The 24,037-nt window shown below is 38.4% G+C and overlaps 1 protein-coding gene across 6 annotated transcripts in view; it reads left to right on the top strand.

Moving 5' to 3' along the window:
• MBTPS2 (membrane bound transcription factor peptidase, site 2) overlaps positions 1-9,453 on the top strand; it is a 40,571-nt gene extending 31,118 nt beyond the window's left edge. For 3 of the 6 annotated variants that reach the window (XM_030463087.1, XM_030463129.1, XM_030463097.1), the window contains exons 10-11: positions 81-156; positions 1,509-7,405. In XM_030463087.1, the coding sequence (XP_030318947.1) occupies positions 81-156; positions 1,509-1,731 (299 nt within the window). In that variant the 3' untranslated portion in view covers positions 1,732-7,405. Of the gene's footprint in view, positions 1-80; positions 163-1,508; positions 7,406-9,378 lie in introns of those variants that run through there. The other 3 variants (XM_030463093.1, XM_030463104.1, XM_030463111.1) reach the window with 3 other exon arrangements.
• The last annotated feature ends 14,584 nt before the right edge of the window (positions 9,454-24,037 follow it).

The raw sequence follows: 24,037 nt of genomic DNA, 5'->3' as shown, positions 1-24,037 counted from the left end.
ATATTATAATCTAAAATTCATAATGTTACAATCCTGGCACGACTGTTCATGTTTCGTGTATTTTTTTCTTTTCTGTTCAGTAAGTCTCAGCAGTTTTGTACCAAGACAAAACTTCCTAAGCATAGATCTGCCTGTGGTGATAGAGACGTTCTGCAAGTATCCTTTGAAGTATGCTTGTTCTTTTAAGGCAAGAAGGGAACTGTTTAGAATTTGATGACCCAGCAAAATTTCAGTTGAATATCATTTTAGACAGGATGCTGTGAAACATTTCTGTAGCTTTTTAACATCTTTATCCCATCTCTGCATTGATTATTGTCTGTGTGCCAGTCTTGAAAATAAAATCTTTCACTTCCTTGTACTTAGGATTTTTTTGTCAGTGCTTTTTTAACTCTTTCTGGAAGGTGAGTCTTAATACCTCTGAAGAGACAGTCAAAGTAATCCTGAATTTACAGCAGGACAACTGGTATATTATTCCTAGTTTTCATATGCCAGTTTTATCATTTTTGAGTCATAATACTGAACTAAATAACAGGGTGTAGTTGTTTTTCCCCCCTTCAACAGAAAATTCTGCCTGTTAAGAATGCAGAACTATAATTCAGTTAAAACATGCTTATTAGTGAGCAAGATTTTATTTTATATATATATATATATATATATATATATATACACACACATACATATACAGGTTAGTAGATTTGGATATGGTTATTCTAAGACCCTTAGCCTTAGAAACCGAAATACGTATGTGTGGCTGTATAATAATTAAACACTATAGTTCAGTATTGCCCATAAAAATACTACATAAGCTCCCCTTCTCTGGGAACACCCCAAAGTTTATGCTGATGCAGGTGCTTTCTGAGCCAGATACCTTCTTGCCTGGCCATAATAGGAAGGAGAAAGGCATTAGTGTTAGCAAGCCTCTACCAGCAATAAAAGTGATCTCCAGTTGCTTCATTCTCACATGCACATGCATGTACAGAAATCCACTCAACTTTTCTGGCTAACAGGTAAGTAGGAAAGAGAGGCCAGATTTCCAATTATATTCCAGCCATTTACTTACTCCAGCAAGGAGGTGTTTTGGAAAATATTCCTAATCATTATTTCATTCTTAGGTCATAGGTCTAGAATACTTTCTTACTTCAGGTGTGGTGTCAGAGCTGTACCCTTGCTCCAAAACCACACAAAGCAAGGGAGGAAGATGGGCAGTATCAAGTGTGGTTTTGCTGTCTCCTGCTTTCATACAAGTTCTGAAGAGCACAGGTTGTTTATGTAGTGCTTAAAACCAAATGAATCCATAAAGGCAATTTTCTCAGCTGTTTGGTTTTTTTTTTATGGCGTAAAAATCATTATACTCAAAATTTCTGTGAAGCAGAATGACAGCTAAGTAACCCAACCTCCATGTGTTTCTGCATTCTGGAAATAAAAAATAGGTTTGTAATTTATTTCTTTTTTTTTTTTTTCTACATTTACATGGATATAATTCATGAACCTTAACTACTATCAACCAGATACCTAATTTCATTGTCAGGAGCACTGGCAGTTATCAATGCTGTCCCCTGCTTCGCTTTGGATGGTCAGTGGATATTAAATTCATTCCTGGAAGCCACTTTGAGCTCCCTGATTGTAGAAAAACAAAACAGAGAGCTTGTTGGCTTTGTAATTTTGCTTGCTGGTAGTGCACTTTTGGCTGCCAACGTTGCACTGGGATTTTGGATGGTGACAGCACGATAGAACATTGGATATGTTTCCATCAGCTCTTAAATTACACAGAAATAATGAACCCATTGCCTTTTAAAACTTGTTCATTACTGAGACTGAAAAAAATTCCCTTAAAGTGACACTGAAAGAACATTTGCTGGTGACTGCTGATTTAATTTAAATCTGTACATCATTGTGCCTGTGGTCATGGGAAAACTAATAAAAGGAAGTAGAAACCTTTTTATATACTCTTTAAGGACTGTACTAATTTTGGAGAAATTGCATTTTAAAGTTTCATATGAAAAAGCCTAAGACTTCATTAATTTAGAATCTCAAAGTTATTTGGCCTCGAACATTTTTAAAGTGTGAGAAAAACAACCCACTTAGGTTTTATTTGATAATTTGAATAATTGTCAGCAAATCTCTGCGGGCTGTGATCATTTCTCAGTCAGCATAATCTTGAGTTTCACATTTATTTTTTTTCAATCTGGTTTTCTACCAGACTGAATCCTAAGAAGCCGTAAAGTCTGATCTCAGAATGGTGAAAAGCTAAGTAAATGATTCCCATCTGTTGATGAGGAGAGGGAGGCCATATGGGTTAGTAACTTTGCTTTTCAGCTGGCCAGAATGACTGGAGGCATGTTGTCCTTAGGATGTAGATGAGAAGTGGCAACATCTGCTGAGGCTGAGGCATGGGGGAGGATAACAAAACCCACATGTCTGCTTCTTAAACATTCAGTTGTATATTATCATACACAGCTGAAGATTTTTTGTAAAGGCAATATTTGTCAGCAATAGCTACAAGATAACTGAATTTTAGTTTCTGAGTGCTTAAGTATGCTGTGCACAATTATTCCTAAGTGGTAAGTGATGTCTGTGTTGTTTTATTCGGAAAATAATATACTGTGTTATACCTGTTTACAGTTAAAAGTGAAACCTGTTGTTTTTATGATGTCTGTCTCCTGATGTAATATGTACAGTAACTCACTGATGGTTTTGTGTCTTTTAAAAGGTTGATTTTCTTTGCTAGGATTCATCCTATTCAAAGATAGTTAACAAAGATGTTAAGCTGAAGCTGGTCTTGGATCAGAAATGTTTACAGGAAGAATGATTGTGAATTGAACATTTAAACTTTTGGCTTTGCTTTCTGAAATGAATATGGACCATATTCTTTTTCTTAAATGAACAGTGGAGGAACAGTCTGTGTTGTGCCAACTGAAGTATCTCTGGCATACTTTGAAGTTCTTTAGTAATATTTTGTACCTGATAGGATTATATATTAACATGTCCTCCTGTAATATATTGCCTAGTTTATATAAATCGGGTTCATCCAGCTGCTTGCCTCAGGACATTAAAAAAAAAAAAAGGCTCTAATTTGAGAACCTGTATATTTGAAATGGAGACATTTTGAAAAATACCCTGCTGCTTCTGTGTTGTACAGTGCTCCCCACAAGAGCTGCTGCAGCTCAGAATTTCTTTACAGAAATGACCTTTCCATCAGAAGCTGAAGTGCAAGCCAAGCTCACAGATGCTGGCCTGTAGGTAGTACTAAGCATTCATGGCCAGCTAACGTAGATTCATTAGAGGCATTAGAGGTAGAAGCCTGGATAATTCTGAAAGCGGGGTTGAGCCCAATTCCTGGTGCTACTGCTTGGACTCCTAGAGTCATAGAATCCTTTTGGCTGGAAAAAACCTTTAAGATCATCAGGTCCAACCATTAACCCAGCAGTGCCAAGTGCATCACTTCGTAACTATGATGTTTGCATTTTGCAGCTGACATGTTACTGCATTTTTGCACAGTAGTCTTCACACCTTACTGAAGATGTAGTCTTATGATGATGAAAAGAGTAATGAGAGAGAGCATGTTTGTTTATTTGTTTTTGTGTTAGTTTACTGGTGCTGTCACAGGCTGGGTGGGCCTCATGAAGTTCATCTCCATGGGGCAGTAGGCACGTGCCTCTCATTTTCAATCATTTCAACCCAGGCATGTCAGCACACATCCCAGTAAAAGAGTAAATCCTCCACTCAGTCCAGCGTGAGCTGGTCTTTTCAGGGACTGTTAAAAGTCACACAAAGTGCAAGAAAGAAAGAACAGACTATCAGCAACTGCAGTTCTGATGAGGCACTCTGCCATCATTCCATGAAGAAGAGGCATAGGAGCAGCCCGGTTCCAAAGCTGTCCTCCAGAACCCTGCTCATTTGCCTAAGTGGCTGCTTACTGATCTGAGCACTTACTAAGCTTAGTGGCTCTCTGCCACTTTTCCTCTGTCTTGTCCAAGCTACAGTGCACAAAATTGATTTGCACTTAGGAGTTTTAATGCAGCTCAGTAAGACAGGATAGCTGTGTTTTAAACCAGCTACTATTTATGTGTCAGTGCTGCAGTGCTGTCCTGATAACCTATCTATGGTGATTTCAAAAATATTCTAGGAAGAACATTTCAAATCTGATACTGTCTATATTCATGTTGACTGCAGCTGCTTGGGACAATCTTTTAGCATAGTGTATCTCCTGGAAATGTAGGTAAGAGATTCAAATAAACAAAGTTTCTGAATTAGCATATGTAAATTATGTCTGCTGTACTGAGGCTGTCAGGTTGTTCCTGGCTATTTAAACCAAAACATAACGTTTTATCAAAGGACACTTAATCCAGTTTATTTTACTTTACACAGTCGTGGAAAGCCACATTTATACTAAGTAGAACTTCACACTGTGTTTGACCTGATAATCAGAAAGAGGGTGAAGACACAGGTAATGGTTTTAGCAAAAGAGACACACTAGTACACTCTAAAGATCCTGGCTATCTTTTATGGGAGAGATAGTACTAGAACTGTCTAAAAATAATTTTTAGTCCCTTTCTCCATGTGCTGGATTTCTACTGAATCAGGTTTGATGTAGGTATGTAAGTATATATTTTAATCAAGACTTCAAGCAAACTGGGTATGAATGGTGACCCAGCACATCTCACACCTGTGGACAAAGGTAACAGCTAAGTTGGACCACTCTCTTGTTCAGTGGATCTCTTTTGTTTTCCTGTGATGGTAGCATGTGTATTAAATTCTGATAAGCAAGTGCCAGACATAGAGTTAGTGGGAGGGGTTTTGCTGGGTTTTTGTTTGTTTAGCAGAGAGAACCCAGAAGGACACAATGGTTTTTGTGTGTTGGATTTTTATTCTGTAGTATTTGCAATGTTTCTTCTATTTCTGTTTTTGTAAAAATTGAAAGGAAGCCTTTCCTTAAAATGAAGTCTTTCTCCTCATTCTAATTAGCCCCTCAGAATGTAAAGTATTCTTTAATACAGAGTCCATCAATATAATTATAGCACATACTGATTTGAGTATAAAACAGAACACTCTTAAAGATTGGATGGATACTACTATTTATGTATATATTATGCATTTGAAATCTGTATCAGATGGAAAAAGTAATGCCTAGCACTGGGAAGTGTTATACATGGGTTTTATTTGAAAATTCCATTATTATCAGTCATTGCTCTGATTTGGTTTTTATGAGATTTTTTTTAATATCAGCAAAGACTTCCATGGCATGTTCTGATAATAGTGTATGATACAACATGAAGATGGTTAACTTCATAGCATGGGGGAGGTTACATGCCCTTTGGTAACTTAGGAACTTACAACCAGCTTGCTTCAGTACAAGTCCAAGAGACCTCACTAGAAAAAGTGTAGACAAACTTGGAGATTAATCAGCCCAAATTTATGAGCCACAGTGGAAAATCTGTTAATTCATCCTTTTTATTTAGAATTAAACAAGGAACTGTATTGACAATTAGATTTTTCAATTATAATGATTCTGTATTTGTGTATATGTGTGTGTACACACATCCATATAGTAGCTACAAACCCAGCCACAGTCTTTGTTGCTGCTTTTTTAGGGATAAGTTAAGGCAGTTCTCCATACCCTGCAATGTAGGCTTTTTTTTTTTTTTTAAATTTTTCTTTGTCTCTATGAATTCCACGATTTTCTCTGGATTGTAAAATTGCAGCTATGTTTTTCTCCCACAACTGATCTAACTTCTTTATTTATGGAAGTGATGGACATAATGTAACCACAGCTGCATGAGATTTTTTTCACCTGATGTTTAAAATATGATTCTTGCTTTCTGTGAGGCCTCAGCTACAAAAGCCTGATAAACTCAGATTTTCAGGGCAACTAAAGAGATCAATCTTAGAATCCATCACTCTCTTAAGTGTTGCTGTTTCTGCTGTTCTGAAGGATAACTGGGGTGAGGGAGACTGTGTAGAGTATACCACAGAAATAACGTTTTCAAGACAGACCTTCCCATAGCAGTCAGGATGTTTGAGCTTTGTTTGAAATATGGTTTTGTTCCATTTAAACCATCAACAATGCAAGTTTTCTAATAGTTTCCTATTTTACACAATGGCAAAGGGTGTCCTGTTGCAAATAAGTTTTAAATATATCATATTTCTGTCTGAAAGATTTCTATTTATTTTTAAAAGATGTGAGTTAAACTCTTGAAATAGTTATTTGTAAAATATGCATTCTATACACCTGCATTCAGACCAGTTCCTACAACCAGTCTTGTCTCAGTTTTGTCTTTGTGACCTTGTGAGTAAGAAACTGAACCTAACTCAGGTAAGATCCAATATTAGCAGTTGTTTTGTACCCCTTTTATCCTCAACTTCATGTAACACTATGTAGATTATTTATTTAATGTGGCTGAGCTACCTGGTGTACATGTCTCATATTAATGCATATTTGGGAAGCATTGTACAAGAGATTGCCAGAAAACAGCAACTCTCTGACTTTCTCATTCCTTGGACTCATCCACCAGAATCACATGAAGAGCAGATGGCCATGACTAAGGGCAATGAAGAACTTTGGTTTATGGCAGCTTTATGAAACCTTCACATTGCTGACCCAATGTGAAAGGACAGGAACAAAGAGCAGGATATGACACTGCAATTCCATTCATTCCATTTACATTGGCATGAAATGTGCAAAGAACTTGTCGTTACATTTCAGAGCACACAGATATGTTTTACAGCCCTTTGCTGGATCCTTCAGTGACTGGTGATCAGACTTCTTTTTTTCTTTTTACACTTTGTCATTCCGTGTGCTGAATAAGCAGTGTATGGGTAGTTGTACCTTATTTAGTAAAGTGGATTTGGGTATTTCTCACCTCTCATCTTGGGGGTTGTTTTTTGCAACATTTTAATGTAACTGACCTTCACTTGGTACTAGTTTTAAAGTTGGGAGGCTATTTCCAAGCCATCACTAGAGTCTCTTCCTTCACAAGTCGTTTGTTAATGTTTTAAATTCCTCTTTACCTTACATAACTTTGCTTTTAGATTTCATATGGTCAGATGATCTTATCTGAAGCCTGTCAATGGAATATGTATTGTTTTGAAATTCACTGTGGGTTTTTTTTCCTCTACATAGCCTTATTTTTCACACTGACTCACAGCTGTGGAATGTTAGAATTTTAGACCCTTTGTTCTCACTATGCATTGTTGTTGATCATGTTTTGTTTCGTGTTTTTTTAAAAAAAAAAAGGGAAAAAAGCTTCATTTTGAAAATGTCAGCTAACAAGTATATGGAACACTTTGAATAATGTATTGTGGGTTTGTTTTCCTTTTTTTCTTGCTTTAATCGACCAAACAATAAGTATTGTTTTCTATGTATGATAAATGTATCCTGGAAATAAATTCATTGTTTGATTGTTAATGTGCTTGAATCTGCTTCCAAAAATAAGGCAGAAGTGACATAATTCCTTATTTGTAGCAATTACTGTATTCTCATACCCTTCATATGTAATTTATATTCTCTGGGTACCAACAAAGTACTAAGAGGTACCACTATCCTTTTCAGTGTCTAACCACCTCTTTAAATGAGTAATATCACTTTAATTTCCCTTATTTACCAGCTTACCATGGTAGCATTTTGAATTATTATGGAAGTACCTCCAGACAGCACCTACACACTCCAGAGAAGCCATCTTCATTTTAATGTGGCCAAGGTGTACATGGTGACTTCCTCACAGGAGCAAGCACCTTCATCTTGGCTTAGTTCCTCTGTAATTCTTCTCATATGGACTTCTCTTACCTTGGTTTGCAGTGAAATACTTGATGCAGGGTTCCATAACAAAGGGAAATCACCTCTTTGGGTGTTAAGGCCAGTCCTACATGAAGGACTTAAAAAGTCAGATCTTTGAATGACTTTAAGGGGATGTTATGTACCACAACCTTAAATTTGTATATATAGGCCAGCCAGGAGCTGGGTTCATAGCCTGGCTGGTTCTGAACAAGTTTACTGAGGTATCCAGGTGCTACCTTGGGCTCTGTTAGCATGGTGTAACCAGGTTATTTACCTTTATTTGAGACTGAAGCTTTAGTGCTCTGTTTCTTGAGCAAGCTCATCTGGAGTTAGCCAGGTTATTTGTACTGAGAACTAAATTGTCCTTTGTTGCTTTTTGGACAAGCTGTTATTTTGTACAAGCAGCAGAGCTGTTTCAGCAAGCATGGCTTTGTTCCCAGATAAAAGATTACCATGAGAAGGAGGCACAAAGCACAGATTGGACACAGTGGTAGGATTTCCCACATAGGTCACTATGCAGTTTTCTGAATATTTGCATGAGGAGACAGTTTGGGGTTTTTTTCCTCTTTTTTTTTTTTTCCTACTGATGTTAAAGGTAGACTGTGGATTTTTTTTTTTTTTTTTTTTTTTTTTTTTTTTTTTTTTTTTTTTTTTTTTTTTGAGCATTTGACAATCTAGGAGGGTCCTGAGGTTTTTCAGGAGATTTTGAAAATGTTGGCCTATATTCTGACTTCATATTTTCTATAGTCCAAAATAAAATCGGTGATGTTTTAAAGTCATGTTGCCTTAATCACCAGTATAATTTCAGGATAAGATTTAAAAAGAAGTACTGTATCTACTGCTGGTATAAAGAATCACAGAATCAGTCATACGGGGCTTAATATAATTCTTCCTCTGATCACGCCAGTTTGAATCACTAAGCAGAAGCATTCCCAAACTCTCTTCTAAGATTTTTGTGAGCTTTTGATGTGAACTACCCAATGAAATGCAATTTAAGGTTTGATTCTAATCTTGTGGTGGTAAGCTGGGAGAATCCATAAGTCACGAGGTCTAAGCAGCACTCACTCAGACTTCTAATTTTTTTCCCCTTTTTTGTACCTCACAGATGCAAGCCTGGTGTTGAACACTTTTAAGGCTCTAGTACCGTTGAAATACATTTTATGTTCTTATGGATTTTTTAATGTTTTTTTCTAAATCATATTCTCTACATTTCTGGTTAATGCTGCCTCTTCATAGTTCTTTGCAAATACAGTAGTGGCTGAATACTATAAGAGCCACTGCTGACTGTCTTGAAAACATATGGCCATACATCCTTTTTCATTTCTCCTGAAAGGAATCTTTCACACCAAATCCTTTCCCTTTTTGGTTAAATGTCATCCTTTTTTACTTGCTGTGGTATTATGAAAGCCGTTGTATCTTTTTCCCTTTCACAGGTCTGCAAGAATCTTTATTAAAATTCCTCTAAGCTTACTGAATTTGATTCACACATAGACATCTGGTGCGGTCTGAGATATCCTAAGGTGTTCTTGGGTTAATAACCTGACTTGGAACAACGTTCTGAAACTCATCCCACACTTGTTTCCATTTGTCTCCTGCTGGTTTAGGTCTTAGAGTTTCCAAGACCTACACATGGGGCTGGCAGATGTGAGTGAGGCCCTGCAAGAGATCAAAGACATTCTGGACCAGCAGCTGTATATGAGGAGGGGTACCTGAGGGCATTCTTTATCATGCCATATGCTTATATGTGGGCAACAAGTTAAGCCACACTGACTCCTTTTCTTTCCTTGCATTTCTTTTCTTTCGCACTCGTGAATTACAGTGGAAGATGAGGTTTTCTGAGTGAGTTTTGACATAAAAGTACCTCTAAGCTTTTGTACATAATTGTTCTGTACAGGCTGTTTTAGAGAAGTTAAGCTAGCAGAAGCCACACATTCTCATCCTGCTTTGGACTTCAGGTCTGCAAAGCAGCAGGAAGGAGTATTGCTGCCTTGTCTGCAGCAAGAAAAAGGAAGGCTTGTAAGGAAAACACTTTCTGTTTCCATTTGTGGAGTGGTGGTAACAGCAGTGTACAGATTTACAGGAAGGGACGAAGAGGCACCAGGTGGAAAGGAGGCTGGGTGAGGGGTTTATGATCATCTTGGCCAACTGCCCCAGTTGTGCACTGGGCTCTTTTATTCCTTACAGGAGAAAAGGAGTGGTGAGACATACAGTTAGGATAAAATCAGGGAAAATAGAGAGAGGTGGTTTGTTCATTTACAGAATCTTGAAATCAGAGAGCTTTACAAGTGGAGATGTGTGCTGTTTATTAACTCCATGATGAGCATTTTTATTACCTTTTCCATGAAGTATTTGTAGAGCTGACCTGCAAACAAAATTAGCATATTTCCATCATTGGTAAAAACATCCCATATAGTAAGATCAGAGAGGCAATAAATAGAAGCCTGTCCTGGGTATCAGCTAAGGGCATTTAGACCTCAGAGTTCTCTCTCTTAGTGTTTAAGGATCAGCTCAGATCTTATTTTCAGTTAGTTTTCTGGATGCAAAGTCAGAATTTTTCTCCTGCTTCTACATTCCCTCTTCAAGCATGACTTGACCTCACAGATGCAATTAAGAAAAATAAATCCATCCATTTTCATAATGTTTTGCCCCTTGGCTCTGTTTTCATTCCTGCAGCTATTTAAATAACAAGCACAAACTGGGCCAAACCACCTGTATCTATCATCGCTGCAAAATCAACAAAGCCAGATTATGAACATGCATTTTAAACCACAAATTTCTGGGTACTTACCACTGGTTATACCAACAACTTTTTTTTTTTTCACTGCAACTGTTTACCACGTTTAATTAGATGGCTGAATTTATTCCCTGGAAATGTTTTGTGAGGTGCTTGCAGTGCTCAACATGCTACAGCGCTGAAGGAAAAAATGAACAGATCAGAACTTGTATGCTTTTTACAACTAGAAAAAACACACTGTTTTTCATTTACTGGGCTGGTGCAAGTATGTTATTAATCATTTGTGAAGGCCCTGCTTATTTTTGCCAGCATTTATCTTCAGTTGCTCTTAGGGAGAGCACTTCAGTAGTTACCCTAACTGGCCTCTGCATATGAATTGAACTGTGATTGAATATAATTGAACTAGAAGTTAAAATATTACTGGAATAGATATGTTAGCATATTATCAAGCAGTATGTTTTCATAGAAGTGCAGAAATCTGTTGTTCACTTGAGGCTTTATTTAACTGGAAAGCACATAATTTTTTTAACCTTTATTTTTAATCTTGACATGAAAATACCAAGAGCAATTCTGAAAAGAACCATCGAGGGGCTCACTTCCAGTATGTGCAAATGGTGGTGTAAAAATTCAACTGTTTAAAAAATTCACAGTTTAATACCGTGATCTTACGTGTGATACTAAATGTGATAAATCACTCTGTTCTTAGAAATCTAGATAGCGAATGTAGCTGATTAAAGAGTTATGAAACCAAGCTTGTCATGCTCTGATGTAAAATAGCAAAAATAGAAGAGAAAATGAATGTCCATGTGGGTTTAAAAATTAATAATGTTTATAATTATAAATAAATAAGTATATAACTTGAAAAGAATGGCCCTTAAATAAAGGCCCTCTTCAAGATCAAAAGGATGTTTTGAAATGAAAAGTAAACCTCTTTTCTTTTGCCACGGCTTTGTGTGTATACACAGATGCTAATTTGGTAAGTACTTGGTTAACTTCCAGTGACCTGAACTAGCATCAGGTTAGATAAAAATATTCTTGGTGTCCTTAGAAAGCTGTGAAATGCACAGGCTGTAGCTGCAGGGAAGGACATTCATAGAATCATAGAATCGGCTGGGTTGGAAGGGACCTCTGAGATCATCAAGTCCAACCCTTGATCCACTACCGCTGCAGTTACCAGACCATGGCACTGAGTGCCACATCCAGTCTCTTTTTAAATATCTCCAGGGATGGAGAATCCACTACTTCCCTGGGCAGCCCATTCCAATGTCTGATCACTCTCTCTATAAATAAGTTCTTTCTAATATACAACCTAAACTTCCCCTGGCACAACTTAGGACCATGCCCTCTTGTCTTGCTGAGAGTTGCCTGGGAAAAGAGACCAACTCCCCCCTGGCTACACCCTGAGTAGAGTGATGAGGTCTCCTCTGAGCCTCCACCAGGCTGAACAGCCCCAGCTCCCTCAGCCTCTCCTCATAGAGTCTGTAAAAATGACAACATCATTGAAATGATGTTGTCAGATCCACAAGTAAGATCTTCCAGTGAAGAAAAGTGGTTTGGAGATTCTGTATGGACCTAGGAGGTGAGACCATGGGCAGGATACATCTTCCACGTGTGACCTGCAGCTGGCTGTCAGGGCTCAGTGAGGGACATACTGTCCTGACAAGGGACTGAGGCCAGTGGAGCTCCCTAAGCCCTACATTTAGAACCTTGCTTCCCCTGAGGTAAATAAGTCTCCAGAACTAGCTCAGGTTTTCACTCGAAATACCTGAGAGGTTTTCTGCTGCACATGTCCAGCTCTGCCAGAGCAGGAAGGCTCAGCCTGGGGTCTGGCAGTGGCACATGCTGTTCCTATCGCCTGAGGGGTTCAGTCGAGCACTTTTTCTCAGCATGGAAGTTTTAAATCAAGCATCCCACAAAGTGCAGAGGAGTTACTTCTGTCTTTGAAAATGCTGTGTGCACTGGCGGGAGCAGGATACCGTGTTCTGGATGGAATCCAATGTCTGTTTAGTGAACTACTGTCCAGATTGTTTATCTAATACCATAGGTGAATCCAAGGTCTCGGCCTGACCTCCATGACAGAGCTACAGTGTTTCCAGGAATGTTTTAGATTGTGTCTCCTGGTTCCTGGGGCTTTTTAATCTTTACCATATTTGTTTTGGAGCATAAGGACTTTGGTATCCATTAATTTGAATATCATGCAGCAGTCTGTGTGGGGATGCTTCCTCTACAGATACGCACAAACCATGTAAGACTGAGGTATTTTCCTGCTGGAGAGGAATATTAAAGAGATACTGTCAATTTTAAGCTTTAGGGAAATAAAAAAACTACTATTATTTTAAAGAGTGGAAGTGCTTTAATAATCAAATGGCTTTCCTGCTTTTCAACAGTATTTGCTGAAATATCTTTTCTGTGTTTTAAAAAAAAATAAAACTAACTTTATTTTCAGCCTGGGAAGAGTGCAGTTTTGTCCATGGAAGCTTATTAACAAAAGAGCTTTGAAATGGTCTGTATGCTCTTCAGCTGTTCCAAATGTTTGACCTTGATGTATCATTAAGAATAAACTGTGGTAAGCTTGTTTCTGATAAAAGCTTGCTGTTCTCCAGCTGTAAAGAAAGTCATCTGTCTTCAAAACAGCTTAAACTAATAGCCAGTCAGACATCTGAAGTTAGAAATTTCTACTGGTACATCCCAGGTTTTGGAAGGCTGTCCTATGAAACTTACCACTGCAGCAAGATGGTTAAACCTTATAACAGAAAATTTTAGATCTAAATTAAACTGAGCCCATAAAGTAATCCTTGAATGTGATGTTCACATGAAAACAGAGCCACATTACACATGGTTAAAAAGGCTGTTATCACAATGAAAATATAAAGGACTTCTTCCTTCCATCCTTATTCACCAAAATACAATATGGCTACACTGATGTCAGCAGGAAACATCCTGCCCCTGTATAGAGCTGGAATATCAAATATTAAGGTAATAGTGGAATGAGATTACACAGCCTAAAGAACAGTGACATAACTGGACCCGCTGAGGCAGGAAAACAGCTTCATTACCCCAGTTTCTTCATTCTGCAGAATGAATCATAATCACCATAGAATGGTTTGGGTTGGAATGGACCTTAAAGATAATCTAGTTCACACACCCCTCCATGGGCAGGGATGCCACCCACTAGACCAGGTTGCTCAAGGCCCCATCCAACCTGGCCTTGAACACTGCCAGGGATGAGGCATCCACAATTTCCCTGGGCAACTTGTTCCAGCCCCGTCCTATCATTACATGCCCTTGTAAAAAGCCACAGCTCAGCTTTCCTGCAGCCTCTTCAGGTACTGAAAGGCTGCTACAAGTTCTCCCTGGAGCCTTCTCTTCTCCAGGCTGAACAACCCCAGCTTCCTCAGCCTGTTCTCATAAGAGAGCTGCTCATGCACTCTACTCATCTTCATGGCCCTGCTTTGGACTCATTCCGAGTGCTCCATGTCCTTCTGTTTTGGGGGCTCCAGAATTGGACACAGTACTGTAGGTGGAGACTCACAAGAGTAAAGCAAGGGGGTAGAATCACTCAAAAGAGTCACATTTCTTTTGATGAAGACTAGGATAGCATAGAATCATAGAATCATCTGGGTTGGAAAGGACCTCTGAGACCATCAAGTCCAGCCCTTGATCCACTACCACTGTGGTTACCAGACCATGGCACTGGGTGCCACATCAGTCTCTAACATGGTTGGCTTTTTGGGCTGCAAGTGCCCATTGCTGGCTCATGTTGAGCCAACATCTTCTCATCAACCAACACCCCCAAGTCTTCCCCAGGGCTGTTCGCAATCCAATCTCTGCCCAACCTGTATTTGTGCTTGGAATTGCCCTGGCAGAGGTGCAGGACCTTGCACTTGGCCTTCTTGAACTTCATGAGGTTGTCATGGGCCCACCTCTCAAGTCTGTCAATGTCCCTCTGGATGTCATCCCTTGCCTCCAGTGTTTTAAAACACACCACACAGCTCAGTGTCTCCAGCAAACTCATTGAGGGTGCGCTCATCTCTGCTGCATCTCCAACAAAGCAAAAGGTTTCCCTTGCTACACTTAATGCATTTTGCAAAGCTCCTTACTTGCACAGTGTGAGAGATAAGCCCATTCTTCTGAGCACACCTCATAAAAGTTATGCAAAAATTATTGGAAAAGGGTGTGGCAATCCAGTGGCATCCACATTTTCTCTGTTTTGAACTGTAACAAGCTTTCAAGGCTGCTGGTCTATTGAACAGGGTGCTGCTATGAGAGGAAGAATTCAGGAGTTCATCCCCACCTGGCCTGAGTCGCTTGCTTTAGGCTTTTGGATTGTCTGAAGCCCTCAGTTCAGGAAGGAGATTGAGGTCCTGGAGTGGGTCCAAAGGAGGGCAACTAGGCTGGTGAAGGGACTCGAGCACAGATCCTATGAAAAGAGGCTGAGGGAGCTGGGGGTGTTCAGCCTGGAGAAGAGGAGGCTCAGAGGAGACCTCATCACTCTCTACAACTCCCTGAAAGGAGGGTGTAGCCAGGGGGGGGGTTGGTCTCTTTTCCCAGGCAACTCTCAGCAAGACAAGAGGGCACGGTCTCAAGTTGTGCCAGGGGAAGTTTAGGTTGTATATTAGAAAGAATTTCTTTACCGAGAGGGTGATCAGGCATTGGAATGGGCTGCCCAGGGAAGTAGTGGATTCTCCATCCCTGGAGATATTTCAAAAGAGACTGGATGTGGCACTCAGTGCCATGGGCTGGTAACTGCAGCGGTAGTGGATCAAGAGCTGGACTTGATGATCTCTGAGGTCCCTTCCAACCCAGCTGATTCTATGATTCTAAGTCAATAAAGAAAGAGGTACCACCACAAATACCCATCACAGGACCCATTGTGCTGTGGGGCTGCTTTCTCACCCACCATATTACAGAAGCAGACTATGTGCACAGCCTGAGCACAGCTCCATGGCCATGTTAAAGAAGGAAGATATTAATAAACAGGATTGCTTAGAGTACCTAGATATTCTCTGTATATAGCATAACAGGGTAGTGTTACAGGATACTGCAGTAACCCCAAAATTGCCATATAACTTGAAACCAGTGAGTATGACAGTGCCTTCTTTCTTCTTTCCTTCTTTGGTCCACAGCACATTAATGAAAAAAAAGGTCTGCATGAATAAACACTGGCTTCTGGGCCATGGCCCTTATCAAAAGGTCTCTATTTGTTTAGATCAAGTTCTAAAAATTGTAACCATTTCAGTCCAGATCTAAAAATATTTTAGTCTAGTAGTGATTATCACTTTTTATATACGTACGTGTCATTAAGATCAATAAAACATGATGATTAGCAATTTGTAATTGCTAGGTATCTGGCATTATCAATCTCTTCTTTCTTTTAAAGGAAAAATTACAATAAAATGAGTCAGCAGAGACAACACTTAAAAATATTAGTGATTAAGATAGTGTTTTAGTTAATCACCTTAGCTAGAAATAAACATATGCCTAAAGGCAGTGATTCTCAGCATCTTCCTCACCTCCCCATCTTGATTTCACCTTCTCACTAACAACTACAGAGCCAGTTTGTAGTTATTAGTATCTGCCTGCCTTTGTTGTGTCAGTAAAAACATGTTTCCTAAATGAAAAAGTGAGAATTTCTCAGCATTTCTGTGCAGTCAGGGAGAAGGAAAGGAGGAGGGAAGCATCTGTCTGTTTTACTCTTGAATTAGCTGAGGACTTAATTACAAAATAGGTTTGTCAACCTTTCTGCTCTTTACAACTCTAAAAGAAATTACTGTGCTGATATGGCTGAGAAGGACTGTTTATAGAATTCTATAAATTCTATATTCACCTAAGTGCTCCATTTGCCAGCTGTGGCACCTATTTAAAAGGCAGCATTTCTGGCCAGGGTTTAGTAGCAAGTTATACATACCAAGCTATATACTTTCATACAATCCATTGCTTAATGCTTTATCTTCCTTGAGGGCATCAGAGATGTCAGGGTAAAAACTGTATTCATGTTGAAGGGTAATTTGCTTTAGGAAGAAAGCAGCTTTTACTTCAAATAAGCATTATATGCATGATGGAAAGATGTGGCCAAGATTCTGGGGAGTAGCTACTGAATCTGGCTATGTTTTTAAGATTTACATTCTAAAGGATTTACTTTTTCAGTGCAACAGAGCATAAAATCAAATCCTTTAAAAAGAGCCAAGTCACACACAAAAACATTGCTTACTATGTCTTATCATTTGTTTATACCTTTGAACATCTGTAATTTACTTCTCACTGAAAGAAAAAAGAAAAATGTTGGAAAAACTGAAAAAGTTTGCCCATAAGGGCACTGACCATGTTGTTACATACAATCACACTGGCTTCCTGGACAGCTGAAATAACAGCAGCCTGTTTTAGTGCCCTTGAACCAGTTTCTACTGGTTGATTGCATTTCACAGTAAAGTCTGCCATACGGCTGTCATCAAAATCAGCAGCACCTTAATTGTGACACCAAGTAACTACAGCAGATGCTGAGAAAATCTCCATGTCTGCCTTGGGTAAGTTTGGCTTCTAGGAGAGCCAGGGAGACGACAGTCCATGTCACAGAATATTTCCACCATTAACAAATCACACCAAGTTTTGCAACGTTTGAATTAAGCTTCCAGCTCAGCCACTGTAAAAGAGGAGCAATAATGTTTTTTATGGTTTGTTGATCCCTTTCATTGTCAATACTTGGATCTTAAAATCTCTTGGCAGAAACTCCATTTTCTGAGTACAGTGATGTGATGATTAATTCATCTTGGAGAGTTGTACCTCCAGGTACAAAGACAGTTTGAGAGTAGTGTGCATTGGAAAGTCTGGCTTTCAGAAAAGAGCTACTAGCTCTTAAACATGATCTCTGCCACACACTCCAAACCCAAACAGCAGAGTGCATTTTGAGAACTAATTCATTCAAGATGGAGTGAACATCATACAAAGGACTTGCAGCAGGAGGGCATGCAAATGACCAGTATCAAACAGAATAAAGTATGGCTTAGGAAAAGAAGAAGAAAGGAAGAAAGGTCTGAAAACAAACAGTGCTTTATTCAGAACAGGTTGGGCAAGGGATTGTTCAGTTTGCACAGGAAGATAGAGAAAGCTCCACTTATGTTAAGTGATGATCACGCAAAAGAAAGAAGAAAGAATGGAACTGAGAAGATGGGATGCTCAGAGGAGGAAAGGGAGAGATGACTGGGACCTGGAATTGTACAAGGGATGTAAAAATTAAGGAAAGATCATATAAAAAGCCATTACTTCTTCTTCATTTAGAGGTACTTCATCATTTTTGTCTCTCTCCCTGTCTTGATAATTAGACAGCACTTTTGTATTTACACCAGGGTTGCATTACTTGTTTTTAACATTTGTTATTTCAAGCAGCTTGCAATATGACCGTAGGGGAGGTTTAAGGTTTTATAGCAACCCTTTACCTACCCACCACCTCTTCTCAAGCAATTTCCAGTTCATTCCTGCCATGACTGAAATGCTGCATGATAGCATATCTGCAAATCCTACAGGGGCAGCAAACAGCCAAAACCATTTTACTGCTTCTCAGTTTGCATTTCTTAAAGTCAGTTTAATCCCACATATTTAGTGCCGTAAGCAAGCAATTTCAGAAAATTAAATAGGAATTTCCCCGTGTGTTTATAACATAGCAGTGATGATAGACTTTTGTTTGCAGTTAAATATTTCCCTGCAGTGTTTACTAATTAAACATTCAAGGCATACAGGGAAAAGTGATTGTGGGCTTGACTGAAAGCCAGCTGAAGAGATAACATTTCATTGATTCAGCTGGTTTTTAGGATTGATAAAACCAGTCCAGAGCCTGATTTGCAAATAAATGTGTGCATTTCACTGTTACATCGGAAGTGAGAATTCTCGCTTTTATGGACAGAACCATTTACGAGACATTTTACTCCTAAACAGTTTATAAGCAGAGCTCTGAACAGCTGCTGTACTTTAGAAATATACACTGTAAATGTGTTATTTGGGTTCAGCGTTCAGACAGAATGCATGTAATCCAGGCAGTGAAATATTCCATGCATGATGTATGCCATATGAATGGAACTAGTCTGCCAATAACATCTCTGCATAAGATGTGCTGTCCCTTGAAGTTAGGTTCATGGATTATTATCAAGGTGGAAGTGAGGCTTACTAACAGAAATTAGTAAAGCTAATGCTTAAATCTAATGCTACCAACACATATAAATTGACTGGAAATATTGCCTACAAGCAGTAAACTAGAGTCTTCTTCCCATCAAAAAGTACCATCTTTGTTTGAAACAAAACACATACAAAATCCTAAAAAATGTATTTTTAGCTGGACATTAGCCATGAAAGAAAAACAATAGGATAATAAGACTCATTGAAAGGCCATTTTGTTGCCAAGTGGTTGGTAGTTTAAACAGTCCAATATGTTTAGTAACAACAGATTTGGTGTCTTGTCAAGAAATTTAAGAAAATTAGGGTGTTGCTTAGGTTTAACCTGTGAAATCATAATCATGTGGTCTCATAACTGGAAAGAGGAATCCAACAGCAGGACTGCTGACAAGACCATATATTTTCAGGGAAGATAAATACTTTAGCTAAGCAAGGTGCTTACAAGTATTTCCTTCAACCATTCAGACTTCCTCCTGCAGCTCTGCTGTGGCTCCTCCATGTTTGAACCCATGGAGGTTGTTTCAATCCCATCAGAAAGTGCTGCAGCAAGTAACATAAAATCACAGAATTGGCTGGGTTGGAAGGAACCTCTGAGATCATCAAGTCCAACCCTTGAACCACTATCGCTGCGGTTACCAGACCATGGCACTGAGTGCCACATCCAGTCTCTTTTTAAATATCTCCAGGGATGGAGACTCCACTACTTCCCTGGGCAGCCCATTCCAGTGTTTGATCAGCCTCTCCGTAAATAAGTTCTTTCTAATGTCCAACCTGAACCTCCCCTGGCACATTCTGCAGCTCAGAGAGGTGTGAGGAGCTCTGACATCATTATTCACGTCTGGTTTAAGACAGGATAAGCTTTTACCTCTTAGGGTCAGGTCTTTTAATCCAACTGGATAGTTTGAAGTGCAGGAGAGTGTGTGGGAAAGCAGAGCTGTGCACTGCTTCTACACAGGGTGCTGGGGGCAGAAAAGGCTCCAGGGTAAGTCCAGCTTACATAAGACTAAGGGTAATAGGATTCATCTTCCAGGAAAGCCCTGGGCTCCTTGTGTCAGTGGCTCTCAGTGGCATAGTGTAACCATGTCAGAGTGGGATAAAATCTGTAGAAAGTATTTCTGAAAGAATAGAGTCAGGCAACTGCATAATTTTGTTCCAAAAATTCTACAATGACATATTGGCTAAAGTTAAGTTTTATGGCTTTGTTTGACATAGTCAAAAGTGGTTTTCACACAGAAGATGTATCTTGTCTTTTCCTGAACAATTTTTATTGCAAAATCTGGTATTAATCATATGTTGGTCAAAAAAAAAAAAAAAAAAAAAAAAAAAAGTAGAATTAATATACTTTCAGATCAGGTCTCACACACTCCCTAAGCAAACAGCAAAAGTTAAGGGTTGGCAATCCAGTATTGTTTATAATTTTATGGGCCTGTGCTGGTTTGAGTATGTGATGAAAGGAAATACAATAGTGTATACTTTAAAACAGGAATCAAAAAGACAATATAATCCAGAAGTTTCATTTCAGCTTTCTCAAATGTCTTTTTGAGTCAATATCACTTGGCATTGGCAAGGCACTGACATGAGCTCTTTTGGCACAAGGAGATACAGTATTGTAGCCTATGATAGATGTAGCCCTTGAAAGCAAGGCAAAACAGAAAGAGAAGGAAGAAATGAACACTCAGAACAGAGCAGTTGTTTGAATTCATCAGAGTACAAACTCAATGCCACCATATCACTGCCTAGATCAGAAGAGAAACCTAACCATGATTTCTAATACCCTGCAGGTATGACAACACATTTTTTCTTCTAATGGCTGAACCCTGCATAGTAACACTGCCAACAAAACACTGAAATCCTAGCAGCCAGACCAAATTAAATTACCCATCATTTGCTTTAGGCGATAAAGTCAACTTTTCCATGAGATTTAATTGAAAAATCCAGAGGATTTAATTGAAAAATTAAAATGTTTCCACACCAGAAATTCTAAGGGCACTGTCTATTCATGGACATTTGTAATTTTGTAAGTCATTCTAGTAAAGCTGAGACTGGGGACTTAGATGATATAGAATAGCTAGGTGCTCTTTTCAGGATTCATGTACTTATAAAAGAAAGACCCTGAATCAATAAACTTTAAAAAAGGAAATATTATTGCATGTTATTGCATAAACGCATTTGAAATCCTTAATTTAACAGCCTTTCTTTATGAAGCTGAGCAATGCTTTGTTTATCAAAGCAGTGGGCACCTTCACTGCCTGTGCTTTGATGTAACTTTCATAAAGGGAATTTCTTTCTTCTGTCTTTTTCTGGAGAGAGGAAATGAATGATTCTTTGATTTCTATATAACAAATTATCTTTTGCTGTCTGATTTTGGAAGTCTGCATTACTCTTACTATTTTCAGCCTAAAAGTCAAAATAGAAATGGTACTCAAACATCCTGCCTTTAAAAGTTGTACTTAGGTGTTACCAGTATATGTAGCTACAGCTTGCATGAGAAATCCCATTAAATATTTGAAAATCTTGCCTCTCAAAATTTTCCCCTCTCACCTCTTTGAAGAAAAGCTTCCAGAATACTGATGCTAGGGAAAAAAAAAAAAAAAAGCAAACTCAAACCAGTTGCATTTGGATTTTGCATATGGTATTTATTCCTATCTGTTTAATTTTCTGATTTCCTTGTATTCTAGTTTAATGTTGCTGGCAGTAGTATTCATTCTGTAAGTATTGTAGCCAAAACCTCCAAGCAAACTACTTGTTATCTTTTGAAAAACTGCTTGATCATTAACAATAGATACACATATTATTTTGTGTTCATCAGAAGTTATTTCAGTTCAGAAACTATCAGAATAATCAAGAAAAACTAAAAAACTAAAAAAAGAAATTAAAAAACTCCAACATTTATCTAATGGTCAAGTAACTGGAGAAAATAATAAAAACTGCCTGATTAATTATTCGGATAAAACAAGGCAAGTATTCTGAAAAATGTATGTAAAATATCAAGTAAATTGTTCCCAAGAGAAATTTATAGTCAGCAGCTGAATTTGTATTTTTAAAAACATTACAGATGAAACAGTTCCTGTCCTCATGGGTTTACAACCCATGAGAGGAAGAAAGTACTTTACCACTGTTTTCCACATAGGTTCTCACTTATCCAGGGTGGATGAATCAGTAATAGTTTAAGAACTAAAACACCAGTCTTCTTACTTTCAACCTATTCTCTAATGAGAAGACATCAACTGAAATGTTTTAGTAAAGACTGAAATAGTTCCAGTGAGACCAAAGTCCACAATCAATATGGATTATATGACAAACCTTTTGGTTGCAAGGACATGTAGGTTTTCTTATATTTAAGACAACAGTTTCCTTTAGGCTGAAAATTTTTATGTTTATTCCAAAGGTCACTTTACTGTAATTAGAGCCAACTATTACTTAAGTTCTGGTGATGTTTGGGAATCAGACTACAGTGCACTAATATTTTACCTTACCAATAGGTTTAATATTTTTGTATAAGTTTTGAAGAATTAACTACATTTTTGCCAATCCAAATTTGGTCTATTAATCATAGTTCTAACTGTGAAATTATTTAGGTGAGCTATAAATCAGTCACTGGATTATATTATTGATTTTGTCTCTAGATTCAATTACTTTGCATTTAAAAATAGATTTATAATTAGATGCTACCTGAGAATGCCTTAGAGGAACTTCCTGTGAATAACCACAAAGTCCTTCATAAAGTCCAGCTTTTTTTTGTGATGCCTTTAATAAACTTAAATATGGCAGTCAATAAAATGATCATCTTAGTGTTTCTTTTTCCCTAAGAAACTCCTCTCTCTTTCCTAAGCACCTTTTTTTTCTTATTTACAATAGAGAATGAATGAAAAAGTTTGTGCAAAAGTTTCTGAGGTGCAAACTTTTGAAGAAAATTAATTTCCTTAACTCCCCACATGGCAACTCTAATTCCATGTGGAGAGAATCTACCTCTGAATAGAAGGTAATAAATTTAATCTGTGAGACACACTCTGTTGATGTAGAACACCAGACTGGAATGCACCTGAACTGTTCATAGTCAACAAAGAGAAGCAGAGCAGAATTTATCTGATCTGTTTTAGACATCTGCTGCAGGGTGAGATGAATCAAGTCTTCAAGATGGCTCTCTGCTGGTTGGGAACACAGATCAAATGCAGACTTCTAGTTCATAGACAGATGAAATTAGATGAGATGAGCTTCACATAGAGTGCTCACAGGAGAGCCTGATGTGGAACAGCTGTTCTGAAGTGACCATTTGGCCTTTTAGACTGGCACCTTTCTTTAATCTGGAAAGCCCTTTGAGGAAGAAACCATCTTTTTCCTTGGAATTTGTATTGCACTTGCAACCAAATGTTCACTCATGACAGGCAAGATGGTAATTTTGTTCATAATAAAAAGCTGACCTAATGAACATAAAATAATACCTCTTAGAGAGTTATGACAGCATGTGTGTGACTCAATAATAACTAGTATGACATCATTTATTTAAGCATTTTTATCAGAATGTATTGAAGCATTTGCTCATTCTCCCTGGTTTTATGTTTTGAATGCAATTCTGTACGGTTCTCTCTAGAAAGTCAGATGACCATGTCAAAAACAGAGTATTAACCTAAACATTCCTGCAGTGCACCAGACAAAGGCTGAAATTCTGTCTCCCTCGAAATCAGCAGTATGTCTTTGACTTTGGTGGCAACAGCATTTCATGCAAGCAGCCCTGAATCCACTGCGTAAAAAATTTCACATTATCATTACCAGTGTTTCTCACAGATTGCATATTGAGGCATCATCTCTCAAAAAGGAATTAGAAAAGATAACTAAAACAGCTTTATGAGAAAAAGTACTGCACAGCATGCATATAAAGCAGGGTAAGTATAGCTGGTCTCTACTACAGGTAAAACCTCTTTTCCACTATCTTTTTTTAATCTCTCTTTTGGTCAGCTGCTTTACTGCTTCCTCATGCACTGATGCTTTGTATTTTTTGTGGGGTTTTTTTGTTATGTTCTTTTTGATGGTGAACCACTGGTCCTGTTCTGTAGCTGGGGTCTGTATCACACCACTTGGGTGTGGTTAAAATATTCTAACAAGCTGATGCAGATATCTAATGTAACTTCTCTAGCTTAGGTCATAAAAGAAGACTAGTACCAGCAGGCCCAATCAGGGGCTGAAGATGTATATCCAGACTACATGACAGGCATGATAAAGAAGGTGGACAAAGCTCCAAGATAATGATCATTTGATCTGTGACTGGGAATCGCCTGATGAGCTGACTATGGGATCAGATGATGACTGGGGATGAAAAGGGAGTGGGGGAGGTCATCTGATAAGAGTTATAAAAAGTGATCTCAGGG

Source organism: Calypte anna, chromosome 1, assembly GCF_003957555.1.
Source record: "Calypte anna isolate BGI_N300 chromosome 1, bCalAnn1_v1.p, whole genome shotgun sequence".
Classification (NCBI taxonomy): domain Eukaryota; kingdom Metazoa; phylum Chordata; class Aves; order Apodiformes; family Trochilidae; genus Calypte; species Calypte anna.
The sequence above is the reverse complement of the archived record's forward strand: the minus strand, read 5'-3'. Positions and strand labels throughout refer to the sequence as shown.